At 44.4% G+C, this 19,150-nt stretch overlaps 1 protein-coding gene across 3 annotated transcripts in view; it reads right to left on the bottom strand.

Annotated features, from left to right (window-relative positions):
• sh2b3 (SH2B adaptor protein 3) overlaps window positions 1–17,601 on the bottom strand; it is a 37,819-nt gene extending 20,218 nt beyond the window's left edge. For 2 of the 3 annotated variants that reach the window (XM_079741156.1, XM_079741158.1), the window contains exons 1-2: window positions 17,378–17,601; window positions 6,356–7,615 (exon numbers count right to left, since the gene is read on the bottom strand). In XM_079741156.1, coding sequence (XP_079597282.1) covers window positions 6,356–7,588 — 1,233 coding nt within the window. In that variant the 5' untranslated portion in view covers window positions 7,589–7,615; window positions 17,378–17,601. Of the gene's footprint in view, window positions 1–6,355; window positions 7,616–9,250; window positions 9,371–17,377 lie in introns of those variants that run through there. The other variant, XM_079741157.1, reaches the window with a different exon arrangement.
• Between the last annotated feature and the right edge of the window lie 1,549 nt (window positions 17,602–19,150).

Genomic DNA, 19,150 nt, shown 5'->3' with positions numbered 1-19,150 from the left:
ACTCCGAAAAGCCAGGCCAACCATGAATCCCACATGAAGTACATCCAACCACATCAAGAGGATTCGGCCGAGCGAGGAGCAAGATATGCACAGATCTCAGGGGAGATAGAAACACAGACACACACAAAGAGAGAGGGAGACAGAGATAGACTTGTTAAACTCTGTCTACAGTCTTAGGTCTGTGCACCTTTCTGCCTCAAACCGCTCCTTGCCTCTCTTTCTTTTATCCTCTGACATAGCTCTGATTGCTCAAAAAGTCCCGTGCACCAATCCGCCATTGCAATGTTTTGCATCAACATGTTGTATACGATGCATGCACAGCCACTTTCCTTGCGCCTGAGGAGCGTTTAAATGTGCAAGGCTAGCTAAAGCACATCAACACTAACCAACGTTCGCCTGCCATTATTGTTCAGAAAACAATGTTGCTGCCCGACGCCAGCGTTCAGTGTCAAAGCAAACAGGGGGGGCGGCCTTATGCTGGCTTAGTTTGGTTCCTTGTAAAACAGAAAAGCTAGCCTAATGACAGATATAAGCAATACTGCGGGATCTCTCCGAGAGAGAGAGAGAGAGAGAGAGAGAGAGAGAGAGAGAGAGAGAGAGAGAGAGAGAGAGAGAGAGAGATAGTGTCTGAAAATGGAAGTCAGAAATTATTGAAACCAATTTAACAAAAAAGGAAAACTAGAGATAATGGAACAAACAAGTGTGATTATTTTGTAGCCTACAGCCGCAGCCTGTTGAAGCCCACACTCTAACCAGGACTTTCCTGGCATAATTCACAGAGGTAGAAAGACAGAGTAGGAAAGAGAACGAGAGAGTGACTGAGCATGTAAGTGAGCAAGTGAGGGAGTATGTGAGCGTGTGAGTGTGAGTGAAAATGCAATGGTGGTGCAAAATTAGGATATATATTTACCATTGTCTAGACAGACTGAAGAATAATGTCACATACCAAGCCATTTTATGTTGACCTGCAGCCAAACATGCCAAGATCAGTTTAACTACACACAGTTATGTCTATATACATGTTATCCAAACATGGTAAACAAACATGCCTTTTCAAACATGTCTGATAAGACCGCAAGTCCTGGCAATGGAGTGGAAAAGTGGAACAATTCATGATATAGAGCTATAGGTTAAATGGAGTCAAGGTTTTAGGGGTGTAACAATACATGTATTCGTATTGAAACGAATCGGTACGGACGTCACGGTTCGGTGCATGGATTTACACAGAGAATACACGGTACACATTAAATAAAACTGGCGTGCGAATTAATTAATGTAATGCGGAACGAATGTTAGATACGCGAGTTCTTCCGAGACGACTAAACTGCACTCCTGATTGGCGCCTAGGTGGCTGTGTGTGTTATGGCGCATAACACGTCGGGTTCTCTGACGTCTCTGGTATTTCCACAACGAGACTCGTAGTGGGGGTTATCTCAGCCATGGTTGAGAAGGAATTGGGGGGAAAGGAACTTTGGCTTTGACTCCCTCAAGTACATGAACCGCGACATGGAGGAGAAAGGGATTAGCCCGCTGACCGCTCCCGAGGCACCACCGACGCGGCGCTGCGGGTCTCCGGCGGGAGACAATCCCTTTCTCCTCAATGTTGCAGTTCAGTCTACTTCAGATTGTTGTCGAATTGGAAGAACAAGAGACGTCGGAGAACCCGACGCAGTCGTTTGAGATTCATTATATCGTCTGGAAGCGCACACAGCTTTTGGCCGTGATAATAAATATATGATCTAGATATCTATGTATAACATTATATTATATTATTTAGATATAGAGTTCTAGAATATTAACAGAAGACGGCCAAAAGCTGTGTGCGCCTCGCCATTGCGTTATATCCACTGTAAACACGAGCGCATGATTTCGTGGCCGCAAGCAGCTCAGAGCCACACCCCCAACCTCCACCTTGACCCGCCTAAAACATTTTTTTTTGTGGAAAGCTCATTGGGGCACTGGCTCGTAGTGGCTGTTATTCTGTGTACTTTGAACTTTCATAAATAAGACATGCTGCATTTTCAGTTTTATAACTGATTGTCTTATTTTGTTTACAAGTTACGGATGGAGTCTAGAGATTATGTGGGGTACTTATTGTTTACTGTTTACATCTTAGATTACACAGTTCAGGCTGTTGCAGCTAGCTCAGGGGAGAGACTGTATGGCACTAGGTGGTACAACAACTGAGACATGCACAATAAAAAAGAATTGCCTTCTGCATTTTTGTTTTTTCTTTTCCCTTCATTGTACCGAATTCGTACCGAACCGTGAGGTTGTGTACCATTACACCCCTAAAAGGTATGTCGGTATGTACATATAAATAAACAAAGCGATATACATCATCAAATTCGGCATGACTTTACAATGCTATGTCCAATAATTAAAACCGTAATAACTCATTTATGTTGTGTGCAAGCCAAGCATCTGGGGGTCAGAACACTGCAAAAGGTAGCTGGATTAGGCCTAAGTGCTAGCTGGACTATATTCCAGGACTGTTCCAGCTAACTCTTGCTGTGTTCTGACTTTTGAGTGGCCTCTAGGCCCTAGGTGACCAGATCCACTCAATACAAGAAACTTGGCATTGAGTTTAAAGGGGACATATTATGAAAACAACACTTTTCCTGGGATTTGGGGTGTTTTTTTGGGTCTCTGGTGCTCCCGCACGCATACAAACTATGAAAAAAGTCTGCACATGATTATTTGAGTGAGATATGCATTTCTGAAAGTACCCCGCCTACAGTTACCAAACAAGCCAGTCAGTTTCGGCGCCCAGTTGAATATTACCTCCCACTTCCCCACTCCCCTCCAATCAGAGCATAGCTAAGATTTTGTGGACCAGCGGACGAACAGCTCCGGCGGGGGGAACTCGGCGGCAGCCCTGCAGCTCAGCTCCAGGAGTACAATCCCTTTCCCCGCCGGACTGCCGCCGAAGCTTCGGCGGCAGTCGGGCGGAGGAGACATGGAGGAGAAAGGGATTGTACTCCCGGAGCTGAGCTGCCGGACTGCCGCCGAAGCTTTAGCCACCGAAGCTTCGGCAGTCTGGCTGCTCCGGCGGGTGCACTCCGGGAGCTGAACTGCCGCCGAAGCTGGCAGGTCCGGCGGGGGTAGGTCTAGCCGGCAGTCCGGCATGGGGAGCTCGGCGGCAAGTCCGGCAGCTCAGCTCCCGGAGTACAATCCCTTTCTCCTCCATGTCGCGGTTCATGGACTTCAGAGAGTCAAGGCCAAACTTCCTTTCCCCCAATTCCTCTCAACCATGGCCGAGATATCCCCCACTATGAGTCTTAACTTGTTGTGGAAGTACCAGTGACGTCAGACGCAGTCTTTATGATTCATAATATCATCCGAGGCGCACATAGCTTTTGGCCATGTTATAAGATATAATATTATATAAATACCCATATATAATATTATTATTATAATATTATATGATATAGATATAGAGCTCCAGGAGTCTGCAAATGGCAACAATCCCTTCTCCTCCATGCTGTGGTTCAGTCTGACAGCTCATTGGTCAACGGGCAGCAGCTCATTTGCATTAAAGCTACAGACACCAGAAACAGCGCATTCTAAAAGGGACTGAAACAGAGGGGAATAGCAGTAGACACAATCTTTTTTCCTAAAAGCTATTTCCAGCAAACAGCTTCAAAAACATGTTTTCTGGAACTCAAATACTATGTTTACTTGTTGAGAAAACACCATCATTTGTGTCCTTTAAATAATCCATGTTATTTGATCCCTGGATTTGCTTCAACACATCACAATGAAACTACTATTCCATTCAATACTAGTTCTAATGTAATCATCAAGAGAATAGCAAAGAGAGTGCACAAAAGTGAGAGAGCATGCACAAGATAGTCATTTCATGAGAAAGATGCACAATATAGAGAGAATGAGAGAGATAGAGAAGGAGAGGGTGAGTACTGTATGCATGAATGTCTGTAAGCTACTCCACAGCTCTCCTTCCTTTTAAGGCGATATACTAGCCAAGACTACCCTGTCTGGATTCCCTTCCCCCACACTCAGACACACACTCATGAGCACACACATGCATGCACACACTATATAAATGAGGACATTTTGTTAGCAAAAACATTGCAATTATTAAACACAACAGACCAGATTCCAAAACTTAACACATACACACAAACACAAACACACACACGCACACGCACACGCACACACACACACACACACACACACACACACACACACACACAACCACACACACAACCACACACACAGCCAGGCTTGTCTCCATCATTGCCTGAACCCCACACACATTATTAAGGCAGCAGCTGGGTAAAGAGTGCAGGGCTGCTAAATATAAAACTGTGCATAGTGGCACACAAACACACACACAATTAGACATGTATAGGGCAACATTCAGAGTGGCCTCAACCAATAAAAACATGCATAAGCACACACACACACACACACACACACACACACACACACACACACACATACCCTTTTCATAATGCCGTGCCAAAAACAAACTTGCACACACCCTGAAGAGACACAACTTGTGCTTCCAACGACCTTTGCACATGATGTATAGGCCAGGGCAGCATTGAGTCTGAACACTGTGAACTAGGGACGTGGGACTGATGGATATATGAGTTCTGACTGACTGTTAGATCTGTGAGTTCTGGTTCTGAGAGCTCTTTACTTCTAGATCTGTGAGTTCTGTATGTAGGACTACTAGATCTGTGAGTGCTGGTTCTATGAGTTCTTAACCTATGGATCTGTGAGATCTGTATGTGGGACTGCTAGATCGAGGATCAAGGGGGACTGGGTGGGTCTGAAACACTCTGCATCTGGTGCCGCTGGGACGCTAGCGCAAAGTGGCTAGCACTGACCCGCTAGCACAGACTAGCGATTCACTTATTGTGTGTGATGGTGGTGGGTTGTATGAAGGGTGGAGCGATCCCAGACAGTGGCACAAAATAACACAAATAGCATTCTGCTGATTCGGAGAGGAGCTTTTCTGCTGCTGCTATCATCATCATTGCCCCCCCTCCCCCAACTTCTCCAGCACACACACAAATACACAAACACACACACACACACACACACACACACACACACACACACACACACACACACACACACACACACACACACAGGTGCACAAGGCCACATTACCAAAGGACAGCTCTAGTGAAAAATAATACATTCTGTTTGAGTTGTGTTATGGGGCAGTAATATTCAGAATGCTGTCTACTGTTGATGGTTTTTAAATGTTGAGGTTACCTCAACAAACAGGAAACTGTGTAGGAGGCACATACACAGTACATTCTGTCGCGCAGATTATCACAGCTACTTGACCACAAGTTGCCAATATGAAGAAATGTTCCAATTCACTTTTGCTGTAATATTTTTCTGCATATTTTATTTTAAATGTGTTTTATTCTGGTATATTAGTTAGACTCATACCTGTAACCAAATGGCTAATATGCAATGCCAATATAGCTTAGTAAAATATATGCAAGTGACATGAAGCTTCTATAGAAAAAATGAATAAAGGATTCAAAGATATGGTAATAATCGTTGTTCTCCCACACTGAGGGCATTTGCACCACTTTTTCGCACTTTCCCACTCACCCGTACAGCCTACTGTATAATCAAAACAATTAGCAGAAATGAATGGTTAAAATGAAACGGTTGAGAGAAATGCGAGATTGCTTGAAAGTGGAGGGGAAGCCCCTGAGACTAAAGCAGCTGGAAACAGGAAATGAGTGTGTGTGTGTGTGTATGTGTGTGTGTGTGTGTGTGTGTGTGTGTGTGTGTGTGTGTGTGTGTGTGTGTGTGTGTGTGTGTGTGTGTGTGTGTGTGTGTGTGTGTTAATTGATATTAATTTATAGGTCAACATTTTCTTTCTAAAACAGAGCCAGCTAAAACAACACAGGCATAGTGCAGAAGCCTTTGTGAATTAATTTTAAGATTGAAGAAGAGGAGTAGCATCACTAACTCAAATAAGGACCGCTTAATTAATGTTGAGAGATGTAACAAATCAATGAATGAATGCATGAATGGACTGTATTTGGACTGTTATATGACCGTCGAAAGTGCTTAACAAATGTAACGCCTCACATGCACTAACAACAAACACACTAACACTCACACACAAATTGCAGTGTCAACCACAGATGGTGACAACTAGCTCATCATAAGCAGCAGTTATAAGTTAGTAGGACGATCAAACCAGCAACCCTCAAGGTACCAGACAATGCCCAGTGTTTTTGGTGTGTCGCCAATAACCTTAAAGAATGAACCAAAAAACGGTATCCAAACCACCTCCTATGTAGTCTTTGAGGACGTGGTCCATAATGGTTGTCACATAAAGGTCCCATACCTTCGGAGGATCATAAAGCTCCAGCTGGTACCGCTCCCCTCCGCCTCCGTGTGTGTCCCTGGTCCTCCTGACCAGAAGGCGGCAGCGCTGCCAGAGGGGTGGAGTGTCCGAGATGGTGTCCTCCACCAGCAGGTACCTCAGTTGACCCTCCTTACAACAGCTGCTCGCCTCCGCGCGCCTCTGCACCGAGTCGCGTCTCCAACGGAAGCGTTCAAAGAACTGAGCGGCCCATATCGACCTGCGCTGCGGGCTGCTGGGGGCCGTGGCTTCAGGGTTGGAGCCGGAGGAGGAGGAGGAGGAGGAGGAGGAGGTGACTGGAGAGGAGGCTAACAGCGGGGTCTCCTCCTCCGCCGCTGAAGACACTCCTCCCAACCTGTCGCCGTTCACGCGCGGACCGCCGGCGTCGCCATCGGCGACGCTGTGGGGGGACGCGCGGGGCTGTGGCGACGGGGGGAGGGGGCGGCTCTTGAAGAGTCCACTCACGCTTTGTCGGATCTGCCGCACCGAGAAGTGGGTGCCCTCGGCGTGCACGGGCCCAGAGCCCGTGGCGTCACAAGAGTACCGTTCGGCGGCCTGGCAGCGCTCCGTCCCAGGGATCCCCTCGCTGCTGTGGCTGCGGATCAGCGGCGAGACCCCGCTGCCGCTGCGCATCGGACCCCAGAGCGCCCCTGGGCTCCCCGACATGGGGCTGGGCGCCGAACAGCGCAGAGGCAGCTCCTGCTCCCGAATCGGCGCGTGAGCCTCAGCCTTCGGCGGGAGAACGGCGAAGAACGAGGCGCCACCACTCAGCCGCCTCGCCTCCCGGTAGTCCAGGGCACCTGAGAAGTTAACGTTGTTGTTTGCCAGCCGGCAGCCAATCACGGCCTGCGGGGGGGAAGGGAAGGGAAGGCCCACCGGAGCGGGGGGGGGGCTGCTCTCGTTTTCGGCGGGGCAACCAACGGTGGGGTGGAGGGCTGCTCCATCCTTGCCCACCTCGTAGCAAAAGTGCTGCTGGAAGAGATGGGTGAACTGCTTGGAGAAGGTCTCTGGTGTGATGGCGTCCTGCGGCGGCTGCTCTCTGGCGAAGCTGCCGTAGTGTCGGGCCAGCTCCCGCGCAGTGGCTATAGCGTGCAGCTCGCAAAACTCCCTCCAGCCTCTAGGGGGAGCTGCCAGGCCCGGACCTCCGCCTTCCCCTCCTCCTGATGTGGTGGTGGTGGTGGTGGTGTTGGCTGGATGGACAGTGTTACCATTCATTGCAGTAACCAGACCGTCTGAGAATCACTGCGGACAGAAAGACAAGGTGTTACAGAGGAACCAAATTTAACATAACATTAGCTGAGACAAGTATACATATGCATTCTCTCAGCATGTTTCAATAATAATAAGAAGAAGAAATGATAGGATATGTAGCAGTGAATAGTGAACTTGTTTACGCAAAATATATTGCTTTCTATTGTATGTATAGTGGAATCAGTAAGTATGTGTATCAGTAAGACCTTACAAAAGCTGGAATAGAATGTACACTGTGTCCTATATTGGTGGTATGCTGATGGTGTTACTACTACCAGCAGATACTGAATGCCTTGCTGTTGCAGACGATGCAAAAAGGAGATTACAATATTTTATATCTGAGAATGCCTTAGAAGCTGGCTACCACCATCTCTAGTTAGCAAGTAAGTGCCTCCCCTGTGAAGATGCCATTGAATTTGGACCTGATTGAGAAAGTACGGTATGATTATTTCTTAATGGAGCACACTGCCTGCCTGCCCACCTGCATGCATCCTGTCCATGAGTTGAACATTTGACATGGCAGACATATGTAGTGGCTCATAGTGTACACATTTATTCCCCTCGTTTTTACCACCAAAAAAAATCTATGCAGCATCTTTTTCGTTTTAATAGTCAGTTTTCATTTCGATACTCCTAGCGAAAACACAGAGCAGTTTCATTTTTACAACAATCCCCCACACATAATGCCTCACAAACCAGACCATATTGCTTTGCTCATTAGGTTAGGGATAGGTTAGTGTTATTTGATGCAGCGGCGTTTCCAAAGAAAACGCTGTTGTTGAACGTTACCGCTACCATTTTCATCACTTAAAAACATGTTTTGTGCAAATTTAACTAATTCCAAAGCACAATAAATAGAATAACATTAATCAAGTAATTGGAGAACTGTCAAACTGCATTACTCAGTGGGTTTACTGATCGGCCGACTAAATTATGTTCTGAGTGTGTTGGGCCGATTCCTGATATTTTGAGGGAAATTTAGGCTGGCTTGTGTCGGTAGAAAGCTATGGTCTAAAAATGTCAAGATTGGCACCTCAACAAATATTAGCATTAGCATGTACTTAAGGGCAGGAACAAATAGATTAACTTCTTAAAAGATGGAGGGGGGAGTACCCTGTCTATCATATATATGTTTTAACATTCCCAAGCAGTTCCCTCATGTGCACGGCACAACAAATGGACTAAAACTATAGTTAAGGGGGATTAGTGGAAGGAAGGAAACATTCACAAAGACGAGAAGAAAAAAAAGGCTGATGCAAGACCTGAGTTTATGGTGCATATGCAGAAGCTATGGTTGATCATAATGCTGAATCAGCAACATAACCCTCGGAGGTTGTATTGAAGACCGCTTAAGACCTTTTGAATCCTAACTGTTTTAAACAAAATATATTTGATACTTTGACAATGTTGACACAGTAAAATGTGTTTAAAAACAAAACATTGGGAATTCTATAAAAAAAATTGACAATATTGTGTCACTAGTATATTTTTAACAGAAAGTAAATAACACAAGATATTTCAATTTCTCTGACCCAGATAGAGATGTGTTTTGTTGGCGCCATAGCTTATTCCTGAGATAAATCCCAAGATAATTATTATCGAGAAGGTCAATGTGTGCCTACCTACCAATAAGTCCTCCTCCGGTGCTGCAGAGAATGCTCTATGCTAACCAAGGGAAGTAGCAATGCATGTGTATGTTGGTGTATGTTGGTGTGCGTGTCCGTCGTGTGTGTGTTTCCATGTTTGTGTGTGTTAGCGCGAATGGAGGGGTGGGTGGGGAGGGGGGTAAGAGGGGTTGCACTTGCTCACTGTGGTCCAACAGATCAGAGCAAACCCACCCGATATTAATGGCGAGGTGCGTGTGTGTATGTGTGTGTACATGTCTAAGTGGGTTTGGCCCAAACATGGAGCGAAACGTGTTTTTATCTCCTCACCAATCGCCCCTCTTCCCTCCTTGACGCAATGTTGCTTGCTGGTGGCGCCAGACAAAAAAGAACATGTGGACGACACTCGCTCTGTCACAGGACACATTTATTAAACTTCTAAATTATCTTCTAAATTATCGCCGGGCGTATCTGGGGAAGACGCACGTCTTTTGGGGGTGGACTACTTGGCATGGTGAAAGGTTGCGTCACCACCCCTGAGTTCCTGGATGAGTCGTGCACGACAACAAGCGAAGCCCTTCCTGTGTGCGGCTTAGGGCACGCTCACAGCCTAAGCCCTCCCCCCCCTCGCGCCCCCAACTGCTGGCCCCCCCGCTAGCCGGTTTCTATCTGCGTGGCCAGCCCAGCCATGACTCAGCACTGGATGGCCACATGCACATACACACGCACACAGGCATGCGTTGCGTGCAGACCCAAGACGACACTTCCTCTCTGCATCCCTTCGCGGGGGTGTGGGGGGTGTTCTGCGGTCTGCGTTCCCATGGTTTTTTCCGTTTTCTTTTTTTGTCGTCTTCTTTTTCTGTTTGATGTGTGTCAGATAGGGGCTCCCCAGATGTTGGTGGAGCCCGCCCTTCTGCCCTCACTGAGACGCTGCATGCCGGAGACGGAGGGGATGCACGTTTAGGCCGAGACACGAAGGCGGTGTTCTGTTGACACGTGGTCATCTGACGCTGACTGTATAACTTTTGCTTTGACGCGACAAGGCTGGATTTAGGCAGATTATCCAAGAGTGAGCATTCCCTGGTCTTATTCCTTAATAATATAGTAATATATCTCTTCTTTCCTGCCTGTTTTCTGGAAGATTTACATGGTAGAATGGATCCCTTGCTGAAACGTTTTTTCTTGTTGTTTGTCCAACATAGGAAAACACAAGACAAGAGCAGTGGTTGTTTCTAACCATCCACAGTTAATGAGAGGGCAGAACATACACTCTGGTGTATATCATTCTGTGTGTGTGCATCTTGGAAAGAAGAACAGCAATCTTCACACTATAGCTGTGCTGTGCCAATGCACACACTAGAGAAAAGGCCTTGGCCACATTCAAACTGCTGAGAAGTAGTTTTGGCGACCAATCGTATTCTTATGTTCTGGAACGTCCAGCAAGCTGCTTCGACTGTTTCAACTTCTGATGTATGGGCAGTGGTGGAAATTAGCCAAAAAACAGGAAGCGGGTCGTTATCTGTGTACATCATATGCTAGCCTTGAATCTAGGCTTTATTTGAATGGGCTGCTGGCAATAAATCTGATTCCTGAAGCAGCATGACTAGAGGCTTAAGTAATACTGCAGTATATAACTGCAGTACTACTAAAGCTTTATAACTAATATAAAAGTGTGTCAACGATAACCTTTTATTTTTTTCCAATCACAATTCCTTATATTAATCCCTTTTGACTTTAATTAACGATATTTAATTTCACCTATTTATATTTTACAAATTATAATAAACTGAGCGTATAATGGGCTATTATGTCTGCGAAACACCACTCCTGGGAACTATCTCAGATAGAAACATATTATCCTTCAGCCAGATAAACACAACTCAAAGTCCTTTTAGTCCATCCAAACACTAGAAAACAACAGAAAAACATGTTGATTTGACGACGTTGAGTACACATTGAAGGAGCACAATCCCTGCAGCTCTCCATACACGCCTCCGAGTTCCATTATCAACCAAAGCCATCGGACGTCAGGACTCAACATGAGCTGTGTGTGTGAGGCTACGGGTGCCTATCGCTAAACATCATTGTTTCACATCTGGCTCACAACCTGCAGTCTACCTGTTGAACCACTTTCCACAGAGCGCTATCTTACGATGGCATGACTCACCTGATGAGGCAGAGAACTAGAATGGCATGCCATTATATGGGGGTTCATACCAAAAAATACAACCATGACGACAAGCGGTCCACATCGACTCGGCTGTGCTCTGACCGAAGCCATAGACTACCAAGAAAAGATAACGAGAAAGACACACACACACACAAAAGAAATGTATGGAGAACGATAACAGTACATAGCCACACATACACAAATGCAAAATGGGGATTGAGAATTATCAGTGGTGGTGGTGGAAGCACTGTGGCAGGGTGGACCTATTTATATCTCTGAGGTTGGTATCTGCTCTCACACACCACTCACTGCTCCCTGCTATGCCCCAGTGGGAAGATGTGTGTTAGAGCCTTTGAAGAGAGGTGGACATACACATAAAACCTATTCTCCATTATAAGGTCATCAGGACCTGTACCCTGATATAAATACTAAAGAGCATAAATGAGCGCACACAGAAATATGTGTGTGTGTGTGTGTGTGTGTGTGTGTAAAAAAGAGAGAGTATCTTTATTTGTCTGTCTGTTGCTGAAAAAGCGAAATACTTGAGTAAAAGCATTACTCGAATGCTTTTTGCGTGCAAAATGCTTTTTGAGAACAGGGAAAGGCCTTAACACGGGTGATGAAGTTAAATGATTATCTCTGACAATAGCCCACATCCTCCTGCCCTTCATGCAGCGCTGACCTCGTTACCAACTTCAGTCCGGATCAAATCTGTTGCTCTCAAATCAATTAGTCTGCACGCTATTGAGACTCTTAGCAACAACAAAGAGCCAAGAGTCGACTTTCCAGGAAGAAGAAAAAAAAAGGACTGAAAATCACGAGTTGTCAGTGTTACAACCGTCAACCTGTTCTTCAATCACTCGGCTTGGCTTCTTTTGAAAGTGAGGGGTGAGACATATAATGAGCAAGCAAGGTGAGGTGTCAGATACGTACAGAGAGAGAGAGAGAGAGAGAGAGAGAGAGAGAGAGAGAGAGAGAGAAAGAGAGAGAGTTAGAGAAAGAGAGAGAGAGAGAGAGAGAGAGAGAGAGAGAGAGAGAGAGAGAGAGAGAGAGAGAGAGAGTCTGAAAACGGAAGTGAAGGAGGAAGTGAGAAAACATTGATAGACAAAAGGGAGAGGGTCCAGGTGGTCGGCTTGTATGCCAAGAGCTCTGAGGGCCAACCTGTGACAGCAAGAGGTATGCACGAGGGAGTATACTACGACAGCAAATTTTCAAAATAATATTAAATATACTCCAATTATTTGGACAGTACCGGCACAACCCAAACGTTTTCAAGAACTGATCGATTAAAACTCGGAATTGCTAGAAGAAGCGCCCGTATGACAAGGGTCAAATGCTGACATGCTCAGAGTCGGAGGCATGGGAAGTGGCAAAGTAGCGCTCCAGCCAAAAAAGAACAGAGCGGCCTCCATAATTGAGGAACACATTTTGAAGGAGGAAGCGTTACTGAAACACAAGATAACCTCAGCCTTACTTCCCAGAGCCAGAGGGAAGCATCAGCTGATCTGGGGAGATTGAGTGAGTGAGTGAGTGAGTGAGTGAGTGAGTGAGTGAGTGAGTGAGTGAGTGAGTGAGTGAGTGAGTGAGTGAGTGAGTGAGTGAGTGAGTGAGTGAGTGGGTGGGTGGGTGGGTGGGTGGGTGAGTGAGTGAGTGAGTGAGTGAGTGAGTGAGTGAGTGAGAACAGTGCTCCTCTCTCAAGGAGGAGGATCAACCTAGATGTAATGGAGCACTATTGAATAACACACATAGCTATGGTTGTGTTTTCCGTAGAGTGCACCAAGGTCATGGGCCCATTCTTCTAATAAGCAGCAATCTTCATTTGATTACGATATTAAAATGGGGTTTAATAACATGAGCTCACCTTTTCCTCCACCCCAGTCTCTTGGTGGCCTTACAGTCCCACCAGGCCCAAAGTTTGTGCATTACCTATCCACAAGTCAATGGCTTAAATACATAGGTCTACGTATGTCAGCAAAATACCACATTGGCCAACATTGGGCCTTTGTTTGCCTCGACTTTTCCAAAACAATGCTAGCTCAAACCCCAACACAATGCCGCCATTCTTAAGGCCTACAGAGACAAGTCCCCGGCCACTCTGGCCATTTCCTGTGGTCTGGGAATGAAGGAGCGCATTGGGGAAAGAAAGAGGCTGTGCTAAAAGGCCTCGGACTGAGGGAGAAAACAGAATTGTGGCGGGGAACAACCAAGTGTAGCTTATTGAAAGGGTGATGAGGAACGTTGAGCAAGTAAAGGAATTGTGACTTTTTGAATAGAGAACTGTACGTGCAGTGCTTGTGTGTGTGTGTGTGTGTGTGTGTGTGTGTGTGTGTGTGTGTGTGTGTGGGTATTGAACGGAAAAGGTTAGAAGTCTTCCACAACAAGGTAATACGTCAACATTGATATTTAAACCACACCAGGCACACTCTTTATTCACACTTGTTTAAAGTGAGAGGAAGGTGATACTTCCTGTATAAACTGGTTACATTCCAGAGGAAAAAAAAGGGTTTGTACAACACTTCCAGCTGTCAAGCAATGACAAATACACAATATCTGTGCATAGTCGCCCAGCCTCTCATTAGCCGAACAGACGCTGGCACGTCGAGTAAAAAACAAAATACAGGGCGAACAGACATAATGACAGAGAAAGAAAAAAATTGAAGAGAGGAGAGTAGAGGAAGGAATAGGAGAGGACCACTCCTCACCTTTTCCCTCCCCAGTAGAGTAGAGTAGAGTAGAGTTGAGTATAGTAGAGTAGAGAAGGGAAGAGGATAGAAGAGGAGGAGGGTAGAGAGGAGAGGAGAGGGGAGAGTAGGGGAGGGGAGGAAAGGAGATAGGTGGGAGGACACAGGCCCAAAAAACCTCAACATGTTCAGTCTACATCCATCATTAGCCACTAGGCCTACTCAGCTAATATTGTTTTACATCCGTAATTCTGCAACGGCTTTCTGAATGAGTCATTCACGCTTTCATGCGTAAGGACTTCACTTACCTAAACACACACACACACATACACATACACACACACGCGCAGAGACACACACACACAGACACTTCTCTTACTTGTCATGTATTGGATACATTTGAGTCATTGTCAGGTTTTTGATACAGATGAAATTTGAGTCATTGTCAAGTATTGCATACAGATTAAATATGAGTCATACGTTTGTGTTTAAGTATGTGTGTGTGTGTCTGTGTCTATCATTTTCTCTTGCTTCCTTTCTCTCACAAGTGTGCACAAATAGTGTGAACAAATGACCTCCCAGGTCCTTCCTCCTAATTCTATGACCAGAATCTTCTCCTACTGCCTATTTTTATCCATCTCCCGTACCCTCTCTTTCCTTTCCTCCCTTCTCTCCCTCTCTTCTTGTCTTAGGCCCCAGGGGCCTCTCGGGATCAAGTCCCTTCCTGGCGGTCTCATCAGTGGAATTCCTAGAAGCCGGGGGCGAGCGGAAGTGCAAGCATGAGATTAACATCTCGGTCGGAGGCACAGAGCCATGCGTCTGATCTGCTGCTGATAGCTACGGCTGAAGACCTGCCCGAAAACAAACCTACAATACACTCTGTGGGCTGTGGCGGAGTATGTACGTAGCCAATAGGCTCTTTAACAGTTTACAAACAATGGTGACGTATGTATGGTACGTGCGCAATGAGGCAACGTGCATACGGCATACGGCAACGGCATAGTGCCATGGCTTACAAAGCACCCAGCATAGATCAGGAATTCTACCTGAACAAACTGACTCTGAAGAGAGATGACCAACTTTCAGATCCGTGCACATGCACAGTTAGTGAGTAGGTAGAACACAAAAGCCACTGGCCCAGTCTACAGATATATTCACAAATTTGCTTGAGAAACCTAGTGTATAGACCAGATAGACATTACAACCATACAATTCACTGGCTCTACTATGTCCCATTAAACGTCAAGTTTCCGTACTGGCGATGTCAAGAGACAATTATGAATTCGAAAAAATGATTTTGCTTGATCTACTGTTGATAACCTCTATTAGACTCTGAAAATATGTAAAACGGAACTAGGCTTTATTAACGGGACATGGACAGAGCTAATGACTCACATAATGCTTACGTACAGAACATCAAAAAACATTTCCTCAACCCAGTTTTCTGTCTTGAAATCCTCCCCACCCAAGGACAATTGTCGACAAGAGGCTAAAAGGCTTGTGGGGTGTCATATGAACATCGAATAGGCCTGAAGCTATAGGACATTGCCGGTGGCTCTGAAATGTTCGTGGTCCTGACGGAATTCCGTAGAACGAAATGTCAGCTGGTAGGACATCAATCAAACAGACACAGAACAACCGGTCATTTTGATGCTGCCAACTGTTTTAATTAAATGTACAGTATATAGTCTGATAATCATCTGAATGAATGGGGCACAACGTCTCTTCTCCAAATGCATGCACATATTTTTGATGATGTTAACTGTAAAAGAGTCTATACACACACACAGACCGATAAGGCCTGTTGTTCAATAATCAAATTTAAAAACTAGCCTAGAGGCTGCTTATGGCTGAAATGCTGTCTCAAAGATGTCCGGATATAGGGTATTGAAGAGTTGCGGTGTGTGTGTGTGTGTGTGTGTGTGTGTGTGTGTGTCTGAGTGTTGGTGTGTCTGTGTGTCTGTGTGTATGTGTATTTTAAATCAATCTCCAATCTCATAGTCGTAACTTGACTTTCTGGGTGTTGTGTCAAAGAGCTGGGACATATTCATTATGGTCTGGAGCGGTATAGAGTGATCGGGTGGCAAAAGTGTTTACAGGAATATGCACTACATTTGCCATAAACTGCATTGCCTCCTTTTGCAATGTGTTTTGGATCGAGTTAGTTTGAGACAGTGGTCGTTTAAAGAAATTAACTATTTGGTTACCTATCCTTCAATAATATTTTTTATTTGCTATTCTAACTCTGACTTGCTTATTATGAACGGGTGCATCAGCATTGAAATTACACTGGCTGTTGAACCAATAAACTTACTGGATGTCCGTTAAAATCATCTCAACTTCGACCCCATAGGAAAGGAATACTAAACAAAGTAATGCAAACTGTTTTAGCTGCTGTTATCCACACGTAGGACTACACAGACACACACACGCACACACACACGCGCGCGCACACGCACACACACGCACAAAACCACATGTATTCATCATTAGGCGCATATGTATGGAAATGGAATGTAGCTTGTGTGGGTGCTTTGGTATAACTATAACCGCACACGCAGACCTAGTAGCTTACTATTTTACCCTAAATGTGGATATGCATGGCGATTGGGTTCTTTCGTGCATTATCGTCCAATAGTACTATTACGGGACACGGACACTCACATGATGGCGCACACTCGTCCCATGATTATTTTACTACAAATTCACATTGAAACTGAAAAGTCTTTCTCACTAAAATGTACGAAACATTTACTTATCATTTTCAATGCAAACCATCTATTAGACTGTACAAACATTAATGTATTATCAACAAACAATGGCACATAGTAGCCATAGCCAATATAAGCAATTACATGATGATATAGTTAATCTCCCTAAAACCCGTTATGACCAGTAGACTTAAAAGGCAGCACATAAATAATGAACACAAGCCAACTTAAGCAAGCATTACTGTGTAATAACAGTTGAAAATCACTCAGGGGGCACAGGCCAGTACGTTTTATACGATAATAGGCCTACAATATACGGCCGAAGGTCTAACAATACCTTCAATAAAGTAAGGAGCCCTTTAAACGCCAACACCATCACACAAACATTAAGATAATTCGACGAATAATCTGGTCAGTAAATGTATATGTCTGCTTTAAAACTGTACACAAATTAAGTTTGTCCCGTTGGTATGCCTTTCTATAAGGTTCAGAGGCGTTTTTGAGCGTCCCGGGCGGCGTGTAGATGTAACTTGGAAACAACATGGGCACTTTGTGTCAGAGGGCTTTTCTATTGACAACATACTCACGTTCTCCGTTATCTTGGACAGGCACCCACCACTGCACGACGACAAACCAGAAAGTTGGACTTCGCATAACGGAAATGCGTTGCGAAGCATTTAAAGTACTTCAAACAGACGTCGTCGTCGGTGAAGAAGACAAACACATGGAATAGAAATGGTACTTGCATGCTACATCTTCTGCTAGCGCCTCTATCGCCTTGATTGCATGCAGTAGATCCCTCTTCACCAAAACTTTCAGGAAGGAAACTTATGCGCGGAAAAAAAAAGTGGCGACTCGTCAAAATGTGCCGCGAGGTCCGCGCGCTCCTCATGCGTCAATATAGTCACATGGCTACCAAAGTAAAAGTCCAGCAAGCTAAGTACCGTGAAAATACACGGGAGCTAACTTTCATTTGTGTATAACTAACGTTAAATTTTTCTGGAATATATTTTACTTTTACAATATTGTTTTGTCTTTTCAAAAAGATTTCGTCGTTCGTCAGTAGCTTTTTGAGGAATTCGACGCAGTGCTTTTATTTTGTATACAATGGTAGTAGCATAGCGGTAGTGGCTGTATTAAAAGTGTTGTCTTGACTAACTAATTTCGTTTCCCATATTCCCAATGAATCCACCATCAAATGTGTGAACAATGACGACAAAACGAGAAAGATTCTAGTCAATATTAATTATGTTGACAGCCGGAGGAAGCATTTCATTTATTTTAAGCAAACCAAATTGAAAGCTGTAGGGACATTCTTTATAATTGTCTGATTTACATCGTAGATCCGTTCGCATTGGGGTATATATTAATTGTTACAATAAATATAGTTATAAACATTCAAATAAAGTAATACAAAGTATGTTACCAAAGCAATCGACATTTAGAGTTAGTAGACCCCATTTAAGTTATGTAGATAGATACAAAGAAACTAAAATTGAATACCTTAAGTATAAATAATGTATGTCCAGGAAGGGCATGATTTTGAACGATCAATAGCATGTACATTTATTTTAAAAATGTTAAATAAATGTCTGAAGACCAATATGTTAATGCCGACAAAACCTATAAGCTCTAAAGTTGATTAAGTGAGACACCTGGTGGTCATTGTTTAAAATAGCACAAAATATTGTGGTTGTAAAATACTTTTTCGGGTTTTCTACCAGAACCCCCCCCCCCCCCCCCCCCCCCATCTATCCTTTCAAGATTATTTCATTTGGCCATTCTTCAATACAAACCTAAGGCTGAAGCCAATTATTAAGTAAGTATATCACAATTAGACAATGGCAATGATCTTAATTGTTCTTTATTGATCTGCTTACATCATTAATATGTTCAGATTAGTCTATTAAATTGCCCTGCATATTTTTTGGTACAATTATTGAAAACAAGTTTTTATGTAGAAGACTTATGATTAAATTGTACTATTTATTAAGTCACATTCACTCAAAAATAACCCTCAAATCTGTAAATTACATTAAAAAAATGCTACTTTTGAGACACTCACTAACCCACCAACATTTACATTCAAACTGAAATCCAACATTGTCAAGAAACCTTGTGTTGGATTGGATTAATTGGGCTAAAAGTAAAAACACATTTTATTTCTCATCTAACTACTGTTTCCAATAATAAACACTGCTTGCTTTGTTCACTTAAGCAGGTTGAAAATACTCAGCTATTGTCACAAACCAATTGCGGATTGGGAGGCTTGGATAATCAACAAAATATATATCAAACTGTAGAAAAAGATTGAACAACCCCCCAGATGTAACCCCCCCCCCCCCCCCCCCCCCCCCACA

The sequence above is a fragment of the Pollachius pollachius genome, assembly GCF_949987615.1.
Source record: "Pollachius pollachius genome assembly, chromosome: 1".
NCBI lineage: Eukaryota > Metazoa > Chordata > Actinopteri > Gadiformes > Gadidae > Pollachius > Pollachius pollachius.
The sequence above is the reverse complement of the archived record's forward strand: the minus strand, read 5'-3'. Positions and strand labels throughout refer to the sequence as shown.